Source organism: Eumetopias jubatus, unplaced genomic scaffold (genome assembly GCF_037043125.1).
Source record: "Eumetopias jubatus isolate StellerSeaLion01/CBP00866 unplaced genomic scaffold, mEumJub1_p1.0 scaffold_8, whole genome shotgun sequence".
Lineage (NCBI taxonomy): Eukaryota > Metazoa > Chordata > Mammalia > Carnivora > Otariidae > Eumetopias > Eumetopias jubatus.
The window spans coordinates 54735297-54755300 of NW_028274814.1; the positions used below are offsets into that span (position 1 = coordinate 54735297).

A 20004-nucleotide genomic window follows, 5' to 3' on the forward strand; every position below is an offset into this window, starting at 1 on the left:
ACTAAGATTCCAGGAAATTATCAGAATTGGATCGTGTCAACAATTACTTAAAGCAGGTATTGTAAGATGGTGGGCCTCAAATCATAGCCAACACATCATGTTTTGTTTGAACAGAATAGTTGGTTTTGGTTTTGGTTTTAATTGAATTTAAGATCCTGTAGAAAAGGCATGAACTCTTTAGTTCCCCATTTTCCCCAACACTCCCTATTATTTTTAACACTCTGCTTCCTTATATGTGGCTACTTCACCTACTTGACCCCAAAGCATCCAAGTGTGCAACCCCTGAATTAAAGAGTTTATTTAATCAATAGAAGAAAATTATAACTTGAAAGAAAGTCAAGTTCTTTACAGTTTCTAAAATGCTTTTTCAAATGATTTTTTCACAGGACGTACTAAAGAAAGAGATTGGCAGACTAGAAGAATTCTTTCAGTGTATAAAAACCTGCCACCTTCCTCTGAACCCTGCCCTGTGTATAAAGGGTATTGATCGTGATGTAAGTCAGTTTATTTAGTATGTAAGTTGAGTATTTTTGTTTTGTATTCTTTAATTCACTGTATGTTTTTGAAATGGCAAAAACAATTTGTAAATTGTCATTGCAAGTATTTGAAGAAAAAAGTAATTGAATCCTATCCAAACTAAATGCTGCATTTGATGCACTGTGTAAGGTTGAGATTGCACTGGCCTCATCACTTGATTTGTTGATTTAGAAATAAACTATCAGTTCAGTAAAAATATAAATAAATAAATAAATAAATAAATAAATAAATATACTTCTCACTAAATTAATTTCTCAATTTATTCAAAATGGTTGATTTGGTGACCTTAAGCAGGCTGGTTTTAGTTTCATGCTTATTTAGATTATGTGCATACCCATGCTTAGTACACTAGGATATTATGAGCTGCAACACCTCAGTTTTTATTTAATTTAAAATTCACTGAAACTCATGTGTCAGTGTACCATATAATATATTTTGTGATTTTACTATGCCTGGAGTGACCTTCCTGGCATCAGAAACAATTTCTTTCTCTTCTTAAGCCTCTGTCAGTCACACTTCTCTAACTTAGAATCATTCTTTCTCCTTTTATCTCCATTAACTTTATTAGCCTCCTTCTCAAAAGCCCAAGAGTAGAAAGCACTAATAGAAGAAAGATTGGTAAGTGAGACTCAGAAGTGAAGAGGTTAAACTATCATGCATGCACAATAAATGTTACTTGACTGACATTATAATATAATCAAGAAAACCTAATAATTAGGAGAAAAACTAGACCTTTATTAGTGTGAATATAAAAAGTTTTGCTAAAATGTTGGTACTATTATGTTTACAACTTTGCTGCCTCAGGCTGAGGGTCACCAGCTCAGGAGTCACCACCCCTAGCACTGTAGCTGGGACCACACTCCTTTTCTATACCTACCTGCAGACAGTGGTACTTTCTTTGAGTCTGGAAAGTATGCCAAGTAAAGCTCCCTCTTTGCTCCATTTGCTCTGGCCAGTTGTGCTTGGCACAATGCTGGGTACCTGTGTGTAGAGCAATAAACAGGGCAGATGTGGCCAGGTGACACTCTATCCTGGGCAACATTTTAGTCCATCCTACAGTCCTGCCGAACAAGGAAGTCTGAAGGAACATACATCACATCTGAAGATGTGGTGAATGTGGCAAGGTTTCAATCAGAGCCTGCATCAGAGGATCCAAAAGAAAAGAACCTCTAAGAGTGTAATGAGTATGATAAGACATTTAGAGAGACCTCTCAGTCAATGGTTCTTTTGAGAATCTACTAAGCGGGGAAGCCCCATGAATGCAGCAAACATGGGAAGATCTGTCATCACTACTCCCATCTTATTCAATATCAGAGATTCCATAATTGGAAAAAAAACTTATAAATGTGCTTTATGCATAAAAACCTTCACGCAGAGTTCCCTACTCATTGACTCTCAAATAACTCATCCTCGGGAGAAGACATAAATTTCATGTGTAGGAGGCTTTCATTCAGAGTAAAATCCTTTTCTAATATCAAGTACTTCACATTAGTGAAAAACATTACAGTTGAAATGAGTGTGGGCAAGCTCTCTGTTCCAACAGAAACCATTTTGACCCCCGGAGAATCCATACTGGGAAGAAGCCTTAAGTATAATGAATATAGTAAGGCCTTCAGTCAGGATAAATGTCTTATTTGACATCAGAGCCTCCACACTAGGGAACAAGCATAATAAATGCAGGCAGTATGGAAAAGGCTTCAGTCAGAACTCAGCCTGTTGGCTATGAGCAAATTTATACCAGAGAAAAACATTTGGAACACAGTGTGGCAAGATAATCAGTCAGAGTAAATGTCTTATTTTATGTCACCTGACTTCACACAAGCAAAAAACCCCGTAAGTATGGAAAATATGCAGTCAAGACACACACTTCGTTATATAACAGAGAATTCACACTGGTGAAAAATCCTATGAATGTGATAGGTGTGGGAAGGTCTTTGGTGATAGCACCAAGTTTACGATGTCAGAGAACCCATCTGGGGAGAAACTTTATAAATACAATGATTGTGGGAAAGCCATTAGAGAGAGTTCACAGTTTATCATGCATCAGAGAGTTCACACTGGAGAGAAGCCCTATGAAGATAGTGAGTATGGGAAAGCCTACAGTCAACATTTTGTTTTAATCATCATCAGTAAACTACACTGGGGAGAAGCACTCAGGCCAATCCCCTTCTTAAAGTGTGGCTCTCCAAGATAAAGGACAAAGGTCTTAACTTTGAGTTAAGCCTTCTTTCAAAGAATTTTCACCCTTGTCTCTCCTTGGAACCACTAATTACAATGGACCATTTCCTATTTTCCTTTGGATCACTAGGGAATGGACCATTTGGGAAAGTGGTTGTAACTTAATGCAATCTTCCTCCACTCCTGGGAAAGTAAGAACCACACACTTCATTTACAAATAGGTTTCTTTCCTTTTTTAAAACTATTTTAAATCTATGTCATTAGTGTATACGTCTCAAGAACAGGGGTCATATCTTTCTTTTTCTATTCCAGCTCTTCTTATATTTTTTTCTCTATTCCAACTCTTTTATCTCACCATTTACATAAAATTATCTTCCAAGACTCCAACTCATTCTTTCCTGTCTCCTGGTTGTGGTCCTTGCAATCCATTTTTAACATCTAATCTAAATTCTCATTGTTTGCCTTTCCCTACTTAGAAAGCATTTTTTTAAACATTTTTGCTAATCTCTGTCTTTCCCAATCTTCAAATCCAGCTCATCTCTGGAAGACTTCTCTTCTTTAAGTGCTTCTTCATTCAACTGTGATTAATGGTTGTAAATTATTTTCAACTTAATGCATATGTGTTTGTGTTCATACCAACTTTCTGTAGGTTCTTGGAGAGTAGATATGGTATCTCTACTTGTAAATTATTTTCAACTTAATGCATATGTGTTTGTGTTCATACCAACTTTCTGTAGGTTCTTGGAGAGTAGATATGGTATCTGATATCACATAGATAATGGTTTGTGCACATTAGTTGTCAAATATAAAATATTTTTGACATGATCTCAAAAAGTATACTGCATGTGGAAACCAAAATATAAAACAATGAAAGCAAAATAGATCCGAGTGAGGTAATTAAGAAGGGCTAAGCCTTGTCTTCATCCTCCCTTTGCCCTTTTTCTCTTCCCTGGACTTGGGATGCCTCAAAGAGACCCCCAAGAATTGGATGAGCACAGTTTGAAAACCACTGATCTAGACTCATTTCTGGCCTAATACAGGATTTCCTAATTCAGTACCATGACAGAGGTCTTATGTTCCCTGATTGACTGATTCTTGAAGCCAGGAATTCATTACTTAACAAGCAGCCTCACCCATTTATTATAAATCTCAAATTGCTTGAGGTCTTGATTTGGATTTCCCTGTTGGCAGGGATGCAGAGAAAGGGGAACCCTCCTACACTGTTGGTGGGAATGCAAGCTGGTGCAGCCACTCTGGAAAACAGTATGGATGTTCCTCAAAAAGTTGAAAATAGAGCTACCATACGACCCAGCAATTGCACTACTGGGTATTTACCCCAAAGATACAAATGTAGGGATCCGAAGGGGTACGTGCACCCCAATGTTTATCGCAGCAATGTCCACAATAGCCAAACTGTGGAAAGAGCCAAGATGTCCATCGACAGATGAATGGATAAAGAAGAAGTGGTATATATATACAATGGAATATTATGCAGCCATCAAAAGGAATGAAATCTTGCCATTTGCAACGATGTGGATGGAACTTGAGGGTATTATGCTGAGTGAAATAAGTCAATCAGAGAAAGACATGTATCATATGATCTCACTGATATAAGGAATTCTTAATCTCAGGAAACAAACTGAGGGTTGCTGGAGTTGTGGGGGGTGGGAGGGATGGGGTGGCTGGGTGATAGACATTGGGGAGGGTATGTGCTATGGTGAGCACTGTGAATTGTGTGAGACTGTTGAATCACAGACTTGTACCTCTGAAACAAATAATACATTATATGTTAAAAAAAAAGAAGAAGAAGAAGAAGAAGAAGGAGAAGATAGCAAGAAGGGAAAAATGAAGAGGGGGAAATCAGAGGGGTAAATGAACCATGATAGACTATGGACTCTGAGAAACAAACTGAGGGTTCCAGAGGGGAAGGGAGTGGGGAGATGGGTTAGCCTGGTCATGGGTATTAAGGAGGGCACGTACTGCATGGAGTACTGGGTGTTATACGCAAACAATGAATCATGGAACACTACATCAAAAACTAATGATGTAATGTATGGTGATTAACATAACATAATAATTTAAAAAAATCTCAAACTGATTCAGTAATCAATGATTTCTCTTTGCTTAGGGATTAGGTTAGATTTCTGTTGATAGGTTAAGTTAAAAAAATACATATCCTTTCCTCTCTACTTCTACCAATTTCAGACTTCTCAAAAAATAATGATTTTCAAACTGATCCTTCAACATGTATTGATGTCATATTTTACTAAGTTGATAAATTGAAACCATCAAGTTCTTTTCCTTTATTTAGTATTAACTCTTCACTGTCAACATAAAGTCTCTAATAGCCTAAAGACATACAACCTTTTAGCACTCAAACAGCTGTAAGAACATAAAAGGAAAATAAGCAACAAGGAAAGTATAATGGAAAGTAGTCAATATCATAAAGCTGAAAATGGAAATGCAAAGTATAACTGAAAGAAAAGAAAGGAGTAAACATATGTTGTACTATTTGTAAAGGTAAGAAAATGTTCATTAACAAAAAGAGAAAAAGAATGCATTATTATTTTTTTGGAGTATCTAATTAGTGTCAGGCACTGTACTGTGGAAGGTCTTTTATATCTATTAGTCCATATATCTATTACAAATATGCTTGAGACAGGTGTTATTATCCCCATTTTATAGTGGGATACAAATATTTAAGCAGCTTGCCCAAGGTCTTGCAGCTAGTAAGTTACAAAGTTCAAATTTGAACTCAGTCTTTCTTAACCATATATCCATATTTCCTTAATGTATTCTGCAGGGAAGAAATAATTAAAAGCAAATCAATTTTTGAATAGCAATTTTATCTTTTAGATATTAACTATCATAAACACAATGCCTACATACTACTTAGTTTATTTAAATCCCCAACATTTCATCACTGTTCAGTGAGAAAAAGGGTAGAAGCTGCCGAGAAGCTGGATTTTCAGTTTCTAAGTAAAGGCTTTGGTTAGTAGACTGAAGTTGTTTTGTTGTTGTTTTTAATAAATGTGCTTCTTTGTTCCAAAGTGTAAAAATTATTCATATGTGTTACATTTGCTTATATAACAAATTATGCGAGAGGCCCATGATTTCAAGGAAAGTGTTCTTTTTGCTCTATTTTGCTCACCATTTTTCTCTTCCTTTTCTATAGGCATGTTCATATTTCACATCTCACGCTTTGCCATTGAAGATTACTTTCATCAATGCTAACCCAATGGGCAAAAACATTGGCGTCATTTTTAAGGTACAAAAACATCAAATTGATTTCACAGGTAGAATTATTGATTTATTTCTTGCAAAAAGAAATTATTATAGGTATTTTCCTCTGACAACAAAACAGAGGATTCCAGTTATTTTTGATTCTGCATTTTCACGGAATTATAGTACATGTCAAACAATGATTGATGATAAATCAATCATTACTGGCTCAAGCTAGTGAGCCTTCAGTGAAAAACTTAGGGAGATATGTTTCAATAAATGAAATTATACACTTTTGAGTAGCACAGAAAGTGGAATGTGTGGTGAACCCCTAGTGAGTTTTCCTTTGATTTAGATACTAAATTAAAATCAATATTAACTAAAATTCAAATTATATGTTAATTTAACATAAAATTCTTATCTGCAGTCACTTGCTTATTTTAGTAATTTGGATTATTTTCTTCTTTTCAAATAAATAGAGGCCAAGTCAGTCTTTATCATGAATCCCATAGGAAAGTAGAGTAAAATGTAGTAACAGGGGTATAGACAAGCAGGAAAGAGGGACCAAAGAAGAAGCTGTGAGTGAAAAGGAAGACTTTAGAGCCATTCAGTTAATTTAATCAAGTATTCAGCCAAACCAGATAATCAGGTCTCAGAGTGATTTATTTGGTGGATTTTGACTATTTTTGAGGATAATTTTTAGCACACCCATACTTTGGCTTTGACCTGTGTAACTTCAAGCATTAATGGCCACAAAACAGTGCATTTTGGGTGAAGAAAAAAATACCACAAATTTCATCTTGGAATATTTTTTTGCATATAATTTAGAAAACATTTTCAAAACCAAACCTGTTAGTTTAAAAGCAGAAAACTAACCTTCCCCTTTGGATATATTCCATTTCCCTCACCTATGCTAGAAAATCACCCCTTAATCATTTCTTATTATCAAAGGCTGTTTACTCTGAAAACTTTTTAACCACCTTCATAATATAAGAAGTCAATGATTTAAAGTCAGATGAATTCTATGTGTGCTATTTATACTCTTAGTCAAGAAGCTCTTGGTATTCTAACTGTATATCAGCATATACATTTATGGCATACCAAATAATGTCTTAGTTAGAAAGAAATCTCTCTTGGTTGAGTTTAAAATTTGAATAAACATTCATCAAGCCTCTCTTCACTAGATTTTGAATCTAAGATATTGTACATGGATGATAAATTAAAAGATTATTATCAGCGAACAACATTCCAAGCAACTTCTAATTTGATGGCTGAAGCTTCTGTAATCATTTAAAAGAAAGTCCTTATTTTCTTTAATCTTCTCTCAAAAACACAAGGTGTTCCTAATACTAACAAAACAATTGAAACCATCTTAAGTTGGGCTGGAAATGTATTGGAGGAAAGAAATGACATATACCATATTTGAAGGCCTTTAATGGAATTCAAAGAGAAACCTAGAGTCTATAATTTTGTTTTTAACAGGCCGGAGATGATCTTCGTCAGGATATGCTTGTTCTGCAGATTATTCAAGTGATAGACAATATTTGGCTGCAGGAAGGCTTGGATATGCAAATGATCATTTATAGATGTTTATCCACAGGAAAAGGTCAAGGTCAGTATAGATTAGAAAGTGATTTGACTTACATTATTTATCTCAAACATTCACTGGTAACATGACACCAAACTTTCCACAGCCTTCATTTTAGACTATAAATTTTAAAGTCAAAACAACTATACAAAGTCATTCTTCTTTCCTAAAAAGAATTATTTTCAAAAGTGGTAAGTCAAAGTAATTTAGAATGTCAAAGAATGTAATGTCTTTTTTGATATTAATTAGGATTTTGACAATCCAAATGTTAACTGTGGTATCTCTTTGTGTGTCTTTTGTATGTTTTTTCTTTTTTAAAGATAATAACAGAAAAGCTTATTCATTCAAAAAAATTCAATTGTTGCCTATTAACACAAAATTCACAAAGTTGCAAAGGCTTAAATTAGTTCTGAACATTCTAAATATATTATAAATCTGCATTTAATTTCTAAAAGACCTTTAAATAAATCACAATATCAGTAGTCAAAGATGTCCAAAATGCAAATTTTGAACATACTTTTTTTCTTTATAAAAGCCAAGATGTTAATATGGAAATATAATTGCATTTATACACATTTTCAATGAAAGTAATGTTGGTGGTCCACCCAAATTATTACCATCACAAGTAAAAGTTGTACTTAATTACAATCATGCTATATTGAAGAAATAATTCCCAAAATACTTTATAATCTTTTTTGAATGTGGTCACTGCCACTTAGAATTTCACTCAACTAATTGGTAGGATAGCAAATACATCTCCATAAACAAAAGGATAAAAAAAATCATAGAACTAGAAAAGGGACCTAGAACCATGTAGTTGTTGTTATTCAGGTAGTGCTACAATTTAAACCTAACAGAAAAACTATCACTGTCTGCCCCCCAGTTCCTGAGGTCCCACCACAAGCCTCAGTATCCCAGCCAACTGTGACTTGAAATTTTAGAAGCTAGGTATGGAAGTACCTCCGCGTTAGGTTAACTTGCAACCTGATACTTCAGGATGACTCTATTACAGGTCATACTACCCAATTATTTTGATTCTGATAATAGAACTTTTGTTTCCATGACAAGTATCCACCCCTAAACCCTTTCTAAAGCTCTATTTCCTAAAAGAGTCTTTATCATTTCTACTCAGATTGTTATTCCTTCCATTTACTCTCCTTTTCCTTACATAAAGTAACTTATTTCTTTCAAATCTTAATTATTGAAAGACTAAGAATAAAACTAGATGAGCCAAAATGAACTTTTTGATGTCACATGGATTACTTTTTCTTCAGAGATTGAATACATCACTGACCTCAGTGGAATTCTTCAATTGCATGTACTCATTTCTCAGTTTCAAATTATAGAATGTAACAGAAGCTAAATCTTTTAAAGTTAATAAAACGACTCAGCAAAAATGAATGTAGGCTTACCCAAAGTTGCAGATGTCATAAGATAAACAAGCTATTAATCCCTCCTATCTACCAACAATCTTCTGTAGTTGTTAAGATTTGAAAGGGCATTATACTGGAAAAATACTTCTTCAAGAAAAATAGAAATCATTAAAGCAAACATCATGTTTAGAAGATCAGGTTCCATTTTTAATACGCTTCCAAGGCTTATTGAATATCTATTGTTTTCAAGAAATATCACAAAGTAAGTTAAGGAATACTAAATTGAGCTAAACAGAGTTGCTACCCATAAAGGAGAGTATATTCCAGGCCGGAAGTTTGCATGACTTTATCAACATTATTGTTGATTATAATTCTCATGACTAGGGGGGAGGAGAAAGGTGGCAGAGGAGTAGGAGACATAAATTTCGTCTGGTCCCAGGAATTCAGCTAGATAGGGATCAAACCATTCTGAACACCTACAAACAGGAGATCGAAGAAAAGAATAGCAGCAACTCTCAGAACAAAAAAGGAACCACTTTCTGGAAGGTAGGACGTGCAGAAAAGTGAATCCGAGGCGATATTCGGGAGGATAGACAGTGGGGTGAGGGAGCCTCCATCAGCCACTACCGGCAAGCAATAGAGCCGCAGAGCACAAAATCAGAACTTTTAGAAGTCTGCTCCGCTGAGGGACGTCACTCCCATGGCTATGCGGGAGGTGGAACCCTCGCAGGGACAGTGTGGTCTCAGGACCCTTGGGGTCACAGAAAGACTGGGGGTGCCTAAGTGTGGCAGAGCTCCCAGGTATTGGAACAGGGAAGCCAGTTGCAGAAACGGAGCTAAGGAGTGGGCTCTCAGCTAGGGGTTGCCATAAGCTGTAATCCACGGCACAGTTGGGCCACTGCTCCTCCAGCAGGGACCCAACAAGCGACAGATCCGGGGAGACTCCCCTTCCTCCCCTGAGAGGAGCAGCGCAGGAGCGCACTGCAGGGATCTGCTGGGTTTGGAGACTCCACACAGAGTTGTGTGCCAGAGATAGAAATGCTTGGTTACAGGCCGGGTGAGCATGGAGTATGGCTGGAGTCTGGGGAGACGGGAGTGATTGACTACTTTTCTCTGGGGGCTCACTGAGGAGTGGGGTCACGAGTTCTTGGCTCCTCAGGGCAGAGATTGGGAGGCTGCCATTTTCACTCTCATCCTCCAAAGCTATGCAGAAAGCTTGCAGGGAACAAAGGCTCCTGAGAGCAAACCCGAGCAGATTACTTATCCCGGACCTGGCAAAGGCAGGGCAATTCCACCTCTGACAAAGACATTTGAGAACCAAGGCAACAGGCCCCTCCCCCGGAAGATCGGCAAGAACAGCCAGCCAAAACCAAGTTTACCGATCAATGAGAATGGCAGAACGCCAGCACTAGGGGAATAAAGCACATAGAACACAAGGCTTTTTTCCCATGATTCTTTAGTCTTTCAAAGTTAATTTTTTTAATTTTCTTTTTTTTTGAATTTTTCTTTTTCCCTTTTTCAACCAATATTTTATCAATCCCTTTTTTTAAATCTTTTTTATTTTTCATTTTTAGAGTCATATTCTATCCCTTGATAGTAGTTAACCCTATTTTTGGTATATATATATATATATATATATATATATATATATAAGTTGTTCTCGCTTTAAAATTTTGGGATACAGTTTCTTCTAACCGACCAAAATATACCCTAAATCTCTAGTGTATGGCTTTGTCCTAGTCTCCTGCCTGATCACATTCTCTCCTTTTTTTTTAAAATCCTCTTCTTTCTTTTTTCAACCACTTCTTATCTTATCAATTCCTTTTATAAAATCTTTTATAATTTTCATCTTTACAGTCATATTCCATTCCTTCATTGTATTTACCCTTATTTTTGTACATATATAAGTTTTTCATTCTTTAAAATACTGGGAGGCACTTTCATCTAACAGACCAAAATATGCCCAAAATCTAGTGTGTGGCACTGATCTATGCACCAGCCTGATCATATTTGATCATATTCCTTTTTTTGTTTGTTTTTATCTTTTTTATTTTTCTTTTTTCTTTCTTTCCCTTTCTTTTCCTCTGGTTTCAGGTCTCTTCTGATTTGTTTACTGTATATTTTTCTGGGGTTGTTGTTACCCTGTTAGCATTTTGTTCTCTCATTCATCTGTTGTCCTCTGGACAAAATGACAAGATGTAAAGAAATCACCTCCAAAAAAAGAACAAGAGGCAGTACCAACTGCCAGAGACCTAATCAATATGGACATTAGTAAGATGTCGGACCTAGAGTTCAGAATCATGATTGTAAAGATACTAGCTGGGCTTGAGAAAAGCATGGAAGGTATTAGAGAAACCCTTTCTGGAGAAATAAAAGAACTAAAATCTAACCAAGTCGAAATCAAAAAGGCTATTAATGAGGTGCAATCAAAAATTGAGGATCTAACTGCTGGAGAAATGAGGCAGAAGAGAGGATTAGTGATCTAAAAGACCAAATGATGGAAAATAAAGAAGCTGAGAAAAAGAGAGATAAACAACTACTGGATCACAAGGGCAGAATTCGAGAGATAAGTGATACCATAAGACGAAACAAGATTAGAATAATTGGGAGCCCAGAAGAAGAGAGAGAGCGGCAGAAGATATATTGGAGAAAATTATAGCAGAGAATTTCCCTAAATTGGGGAAGGAAACAGGCATCAAAATGCAGGAGGCACAGAGAACCCCCCTCAAAATCAATTAAATAGGTCAACACCCCAACATCTAATAGTAAAACTTATGACTCTCAGAGACAAAGAGAAAATCCTGAAAGCAGCTCGGAAGAAGAGATCTGTAACCTATAATGGTAGAAACATTAGATTGGCAACAGACCTATCCACAAAGACCTGGCAGGCCAGAAAGGACTGGCATGATATATTCAGAGCACTAAATGAGAAAAATATGCAGCCAAGAATACTATATCCAGCTAGGCTGTCATTGAAAATTGAAGGAGAGATTTAAAAGCTTCCAGGACAAACAAAAACTAAAGGAATTTGCAAACACGAAACCAGCCCCACAAAAAATATTGAAAGGGGTCCTCTAAGCAAAGAGAGAGACTAAAAGTAACATAGACCAGAAAGGAACACAGACAATATACAGTAACAGTCACCTTACAGGCAACACAAGGGCACTAAATTCATATCTTTCAATAGTTACCCTGAATGTAAATGGGCTAAATGCCCCAATCAGAAGACACAGGGTCTCAGATTGGATAAAAAAACAAGATCCATCGATATGCTCTCTGCAAGAGACTCATTTTAGATCCAAAGACACCCCCAGATTGAAAGTGGGGGGCTGGAAAACCATTTACCACGCTAATGGACACCAAAAGAAAGCTGGGGTGGCAATCCTTATATCAGATCCCTAAGGTCAGGAACATGGCAGTAATGTCCACTATCACCACTGCTATTCAACACAGTATTAGAAGTTCTCATTGCCACAGCAATGAGATAACAAAAAGAAATAAAAGGCATCCAAATCAACAAAGAAGTCAAACTCTCACTCTTTGCAGATGATATGATAGTTTATGTGGAAAGCCCAAAAGACTCCACACCAAAACTGATAGGACTCATACAGCAATTCAGTAACATGGCAGGATATAAATCAATGCACAGAAATAGTGGCATTCCTATACACCAACAACAAGACTGAAGAAAGAGAAATAAAAGAGTCGATCCCATTTACAATTGCACCCAAAAATATAAGATACCTAGGAATAAATCTAACCAAAGAGGCAAAGAATCTGTACTCAGGAAACTATAAAATACTCAGGAAAGATATTGAGGAAGACAGGAAAAAATGGAAAAACGTTCCATGCTCATGGATTGGAAGAACAAATATTGTCAAGATGTCAATGCTACCTAGAGCAATCTACACATTTAATGCAATCTCTATCAAAATACCATCCACTTTTTTCAAAGAAATGGAACAAATAATCCTAAAATTTGTATGGAACCAGAAAAAACCCCGAATAGCCAGAGGAATGTTGAAAAAGAAAAGCAAAGCTAGTGGCATCACAATTCTGGACTTCAAGCTCTATTACAAAGCTCTATTCATCAAGACAGTATAGTACTGGCACAAAAACAGACACATAGATCAATAGAACAGAATAGAGAGCCCAGAAATGGACCCTCAACTCTATGGTCAACTAATCTTTGACAAAGCAGGAGAGAATGTCCAATGGCAAAAAGACAGTCTCTTCAACAATGGTGTTGGGAAAATTGGACAGCCGCATGCAGAAGAATGAAACTGGACCATTTCCTTACACCACACACAAAAATGGACTCAAAATGGTTGAAAGACCTCAATGTGAGACAGGAGTCCATCAAAATCCTAAGGGAGAACACAGGCAGCAACCTCTTCGACCTCAATTGCAGCAACTTCTTCCTAGAAACATCGCCAAAGGCAAGGGAAGCCAGGGCAAAAATGAACTATTGGGACTTCATCAAGATAAAAAGCTTTTGCACAGCAAAAGAAACAGTCAATGAAACCAAAAGATAACCAGCAGAATGGGAGAAGATATTTGCAAATGACATATCAGATAAAGGGCTAGTATCCAAAATCTATAAAGAACTTATCAAACTCGACACCCAAATAACAAATGATCTAGTCAAGAAATGGCAGAAGACATGAACAGACATTTTTCCAAAGAAGACATCCAAATGGCCAACAGACACATGAAAAGTGCTCGCATCAGGGAAATCCAAATCAAAACCTCAATGAGATACCACCTCACACCAGTCAGAATGGCTACAATTAACAAGTCAGGAAACGACAATGTTGGCAGGAATGAGGAGAAAGAGGAACCCTCCTACACTGTTGGTAGGAATGCAAGCTGGTGCCACCACTCTGGAAAACAGTATGGAGGTTCCTCAAAAAGTTGAAAATAGAGCTACCATATGATCCAGCAACTGCACTACTGGGTATTTACCCCAAAGACACAAATGTAGGGTTCCGAAGGGATACGTGCACCCCAATGTTTATAGCAGCAATGTCCACAATAGCCAAACTATGGAAAGAGCCAAGATGTCCATCGACAGATGAATGGATATTGAAGAAGTGGTATATATATATATAATAGAATATTATGCAGCCATCAAAAGGAATGAAATCTTGCCATTTGCAATGAAGAACTGGAGGGTCTTATGCTGAGTGAAATAAGTCAATCAGAGAAAGACATGTATCATATGATCTCACTGATATGAGGAATTCTTAATCTCAGGAAACAAACTGAGGGTTGCTGGAGTGGTGGGGCTGGGAGGGATGGGGTGGCTGGGTGACAGACATTGGGGAGGGTATGTGCTATGGTGAGCACTGTGAATTGTGTAAGACTGTTGAATCACAGACCTGTACCTCTGAAACAAATAATACATTATATGTAAAAAAAAAAAATGAAGAAGTTATCAGGAAGGGAAAATGAAGGGGGGAAATCGGAGGGGGAGACAAACCATGAGAGACTATGGACTCTGAGAAACAAACTGAGGGTTCTAGAGGGGAGGGTGTGGGGGGATGGGTTAGTCCGGTGATGGGTATTAAAGAGGGCACGTACGGAATGGAGCAATGGGTGTTATACGCAAACAATGAATCATGGAACACTACATCAAAAAATAATGATGTAATGTATGGTGATTAACATAACATAATAAAATAAAAAAAATTCTCATGACTACTTTGTATATGATGTCCTAGGAGCTTTGGGGGAAATTATCAGGTCAAATAAAAATATTTAAGATTTATTTTTTTGCTGGCTGTCCAAATCTGATGGGCATAAAAATTACTTAGGGAAATTGAGGGAATGGATATAACCAGGCCCCAACCAGGTACTAAATCAGGTTTTCTATTTAGGCATTAAAGAGGGGAGGGGGTTCCCAGTTCTCTGTAACTGTATAAAGCTGCTCCAGTGTTTCTTATGCACTCCATTTTGAGAGCTACTACCTTATATGATACCACCTTAAAAAGCTTTGTCCCTAAGAACCCAGCAGCATTGACATCACCTGGGAGCTTGTTAGAAATGCAGAATCTCAGGACTCACCCCCACCCTAAAGAATCAGAACCTACATTTTAATAAGATTCCCAAATGATACGAATATGCACTAAAATTGGAGAAACTCTGCATTAGAGGACTATAAGAATAGAACTACACGTATAACTCAATGCACACAAAATTGTTATAAGTATTTAAAAGTTGTATGATACATACTAGCTTAAAATGTATAAGATATAATTTATGGTTTTAATTGATACACAAAATTTAGCTACCGTGATTATTATAAATTAGATACAAGGTTTTCAGAGTAGTCAGCAATGTAAGTGTTCTGATAAATGGCTTGGGATTTAGCAAAGATTAATTCCCTAAAGACAAATGTGATCTGAAAAATAACTGATATTGTTACAGCACAGTATCTAAGTGGTGCTAATGATCTAAATCTTAATTTTGGTCATGGTCATATGTGAGGCAGTGAAGCACTAAGGAGCCAGATAGGAGGTGATTTCCCTTTAGAAGGATTTAGTGGAGGAACTGGAAATATGAGGAGGGAAATGTTCAGGATTAGAAAGAGGAATCACCTCTTTCTAAAGTAATTACATTACTACTAAATGTAATGCTTTACATTTGCTATCTCAGTTAATACCCATCAGAATATCCGCACAAGAGCCAAGTACTGTTAGCTGTAATATTAAAGATATGCCCAAGATCTGAAGTGTTTTCTTTCTTTCTTTTCTTTCTTTCTTTCTTTCTTTCTTTCTTTCTTTCTTTCTTTCTTTCTTTCTTTCTTTCTTTCTTTCTTTCTTTCTTTCTTTCTTTCTTTCTTTCTTTCTTTCTTTCTTTCTTTCCTTCTTTCTTTCCTTCTTTCTTTCTTTCTTTCTTTTTCTTTCTTTCTTTCTTTCTCTTTCTTTCTTTCTTTCTTTCTTTCTTTCTTTCTTTCTTTCTTTCTTTCTTTCTTTCTTTCTTTCTCTTTCTTTCTTTCTTCTTTTGTTCATTCGTTCTTTCTTTTTCTTTCTCTTTCTTCTGGTAGATCTGATCCCAAACACTACAAATTGCCTCATTGCCCCCTAGGATTTTGGAAAAATTAGAAAGGCCATCTAGGTAAGTCTCCTTCAGAAAAGAAGGTTTGCAAAGAAAAGTAGTGCTGACAACTATTGTTGCTACATAGTGCTGGCAACTATTGTTGATACGTAGATCAAGATGTGTTTCCTAAGTATTCCTCATCCTGTGAAGAAAGAATTATTTCTTTAATCTCTTTTTTATCAACCAGGGTTGGTGCAGATGGTACCTGATGCCATAACCCTAGCAAAGATCCATCGCCATTCTGGACTGATAGGACCATTGAAAGAAAACACAATCAAAAAGTGGTTCAGTCAGCACAACCATTTAAAGGCAGATTATGAAAAGGTTTGTCCTGCTGTGTAGCTAATTTTAAATAATGTGCTAAATAAGAATATGCTCTGGATCATTAGCTAATGTGGTTTATGAAAAAGTAAATTAAGTACACCTTGAGTTCTAATTCACTGTCATCAGCTTAGTAATAATGATCCAGTTAAAATGGTATATTAACTAGGTAAAATTTCTGTATTCAGTTTTACTTCCTATAGCTATCTCTTCTGAGATGATGCTCCTTGAAACTATCTCTTTCAAGTTACCTCTGCATGTCTGTACACAATCTCCAATTTCTATAAATCCCCCTCCTTCCTTTGCAATGCATTTCTTCTGCTGAGCTCTACTTTTCCAGGCCTTACTCTTTCAGTGTTTGCAGAAAGCATAATAGAGTTTTGGTTTTTGTTTTTTTTTTTTTTTTTAGTATCTCAGAACTTTACAAAATGTAGTGTTTTATTTGACTGCAAACATTTTTTCCCACTTTACTTCATGCTGGCATCTGGGCTGCGGTGTACAGATGTGCAGATTCTGCCCTATACCAGGGTTCCCAGCTAAGGGGATGAGTTGGTTAAAACCAGGCTTTGTTCTACTTGCCAAGGCATGAACTGGTACAACAGGGTCCACCTGGAGGCAGAGGTACCTTTATGCTAATTCACACAAAGATACAATATAGGCTGACATTGAGTTTGCTTGGAACTGTCCAGAGCACTGAAATTTCTTCATCCTAGGAAACGCCTCAGTCCTGAGCAAACTGGGACGATTGGTCACCCGAGTTAGAACAGGCCATGATAGAGAGACCCAAGAGTTCATCTATTCCAGACTTCTGTGAGGTTGGAGTAGAACAAAATACAGGCCTTTGGAGGTCAAATAACAAAGATAAGATGATATTGTCTTGAAATCTATTTTTTAGCCATTCCCAAAATTATAGCTTGAGTTTTAACAAATCTCTGGTGTTATATTATTTGAGGTATTTTCACATACATTTGCTCTTCACAACTATCATGTAAGGGTATCTTTTATTATCTTCACTTTATAAGTGAAAAATATCTAGAGAGACAAATTAAATGACTTGTTCAGGTACTTGGGATATCGAGAACTAAGATGTATAGTTCAGTGACACAGATTTCCACTTCAGCAGGTCAGCCACACCATTCTAGGAGACCCATTACTGTGGCCCAACCACTCACTCATGGTTACACCATGGTTACAGTCAAAGTTGCATCATTAATGAAAATGATGTGTACCCAGGAGAACATTTTGAAAATAAAGAGTAATTTTTGCAAGAAACCTCTGTTTCTTAAAGAAACAGAAGGCAAAATTGATTCAGTAGTAATTTACTTCCACCCACACAGACATTCATTGATATATACTATACCAAGCCATTTTGGGATAGCAACTGGATTACCTATTTATAAAGGTAAACATAAAATATTACATATATCTCAATATGGCTTTTTCTGTGTTAAAAATTCAAAGATTCAAAATAGATATTTTAAATTTCTCTGGGGATAGGCAATACTGAAACATTTTGTTCCTTCTTTTATCTTGAAAAAAAATCATTCAATATTGTATATTTGAGACATCAAAAAAACCACACCAGGAATCCTCTTTAGTAAACTATGAAAATTAGATCCTACTGAGTAAAAGAGATATTTTGCACAATTTCAATGAAAACATCCATTAGGCCAAAGAAGAGGTTGCTTCATGTTCTTCTGTAACCTATCAAGAACCAATCATTTAATCATAATCTTCTCTAACTGAGATGTAGAAATAGTTCTCGATTATGTAATTTTGCTTTTTATGATAGTTTTTACCATTAGCTCTGATGCTAATGCATTTGCTTATTTTTTGTGTGTGTTATCTTTGTGTTATTGTTTTTCAACTGATTAGGCCTTGAGGAACTTTTTCTATTCCTGTGCTGGCTGGTGTGTGGTAACGTTCATCCTGGGAGTCTGTGACCGACATAACGACAATATCATGCTGACAAAGTCAGGCCACATGTTTCATATTGACTTTGGAAAATTCCTAGGTCATGCACAAACATTTGGAGGGATAAAAAGGTCAGTGTGCACATAATGTTTATTACAGTAATTAAGCAATGTCCTAGAGTAATATGTAACATGTAATGGCATAGAAACCCAGCAGATGACTTGCTCCCCATCTCCCCCCCAGATGACATAAACATGTTTATATATCTAATAAGATTGAAGGAAATATTTTTTCAATAGATTGTTAATGGAACAAATTAGGTTTCCTCAAATTGTTAGTGGACTTCTCCCCTGGGATACTAATCCTGTTCCAGGCTGAATTGTCTGAAATATAATATTTTCATTTTCTTATAAACCTTGAATGGACAATGAGGCATGAATTCACAGTCTCAATACATCTGGTATATTGCCCATAGCAGTCACCACCCCTGGTCTACGTATCATAAAACTAGCACATTTCCTACACTGAAATAGCCTTGAATCATTCCAAAAATACCTAGTGAGCAACTACCATTCAAGGCTCTGAGGATATAACCGTAAACAAGGCAGACACAAACCCTAATCTCTTTCTAGGAGAGATGACACACATTAAACAAGTTAGCATGCAAAGAAATAATATGAGGAAATAAGGAGTTTAATTTATTAATAAGAAACTGAAGCAAAGAAATGGGATAGAGGGTGACTGGAGCAGGGATGCTATTTTTAAAAAAAAGGCCTCTAGGAAGAGATGAGAGACACTGTATAATTAATGATCCACCTGGTGGAAATCCATGAGAATAGTATCCTAAGAAGAGAGAACAGCAAAAATAACAGTCATGCACATGGAAATAAGCCTAGTATGTTCCAATGACAAGAAGGCCTAGGGCCTAGAGGTGGATGGAGAATGGCAGATGGTAGGTTAAAGTGAAGATTTCAGTGGAGGCCAGATCAAGTAGGGCACTGAGGACATGGTATGGATGTTGGCTTTTATTTTAGGTTCAGGGGCAAGCCATTGATGGATTTCAGTGGATTTCAAAACTCTTTCCAGCTGTCCTGTGAAGTAATGAGACCAGTTATTGTACCATTAACAATCTATTGAAAAAATATTTCCTTCAATCTTATCCTACAATGATTAAGGCAAGACCTTAATGGAAAAGAAGTGGTAAAAACTGACAGATTGAGAATATATTTTGGAGTCAGAGTCATAGAGTCTGCTAATTGATTGGACACTGGCCATGATTAATGGCTGGGGGAGGGGCTTAGCAGGTAGGAGAAGAAAGGAAAACATTCAAGGATGACTCCTGGATTTTGGTCTTAACAAATACTTATATCATTTACTGAACCCCAAAAAAACTGATGGCTGAATAAGTTTTTGTTTTCTTTTATTTGAATTGGGGCAAGGAAACCCAAAGTTTAAGACTGAAAGTCCCTTGCTTTAAAAAAATACTTCACCTGAAAGTAGAAATGGGATCAAACCATTCTAAAGAGTAGTTGGTCACTTTTAGCTAAAAGCAGCTCCCCCAAAGAAGAAATAATGTCTCCTCCAATATAGCATGATGAACTTTCATTAGATGGCCATTATCTGGTATTAAAATGCAAGCATAAACTACATAATATGATCTTCCCTATTTTGTAGAGACATACAAATGGAATCATTTCACTTGTTATTCTTTTCAATATATTGCCTTCTATGCTAACTACATTGAGAAAATTCACCACATCTGCGTTCATT

General features: G+C 36.4%; 1 protein-coding gene across 1 annotated transcript in view; it reads left to right on the forward strand.

The window, feature by feature from the left end:
• PIK3C2G (phosphatidylinositol-4-phosphate 3-kinase catalytic subunit type 2 gamma) overlaps window positions 1-20004 on the forward strand; it is a 344412-nt gene that overhangs the window by 207788 nt on the left and 116620 nt on the right. The window contains 5 exon segments of the mRNA XM_088025563.1: window positions 387-494; window positions 5891-5983; window positions 7420-7549; window positions 16187-16323; window positions 18196-18365. Coding sequence (XP_087881689.1) covers window positions 387-494; window positions 5891-5983; window positions 7420-7549; window positions 16187-16323; window positions 18196-18365 — 638 coding nt within the window.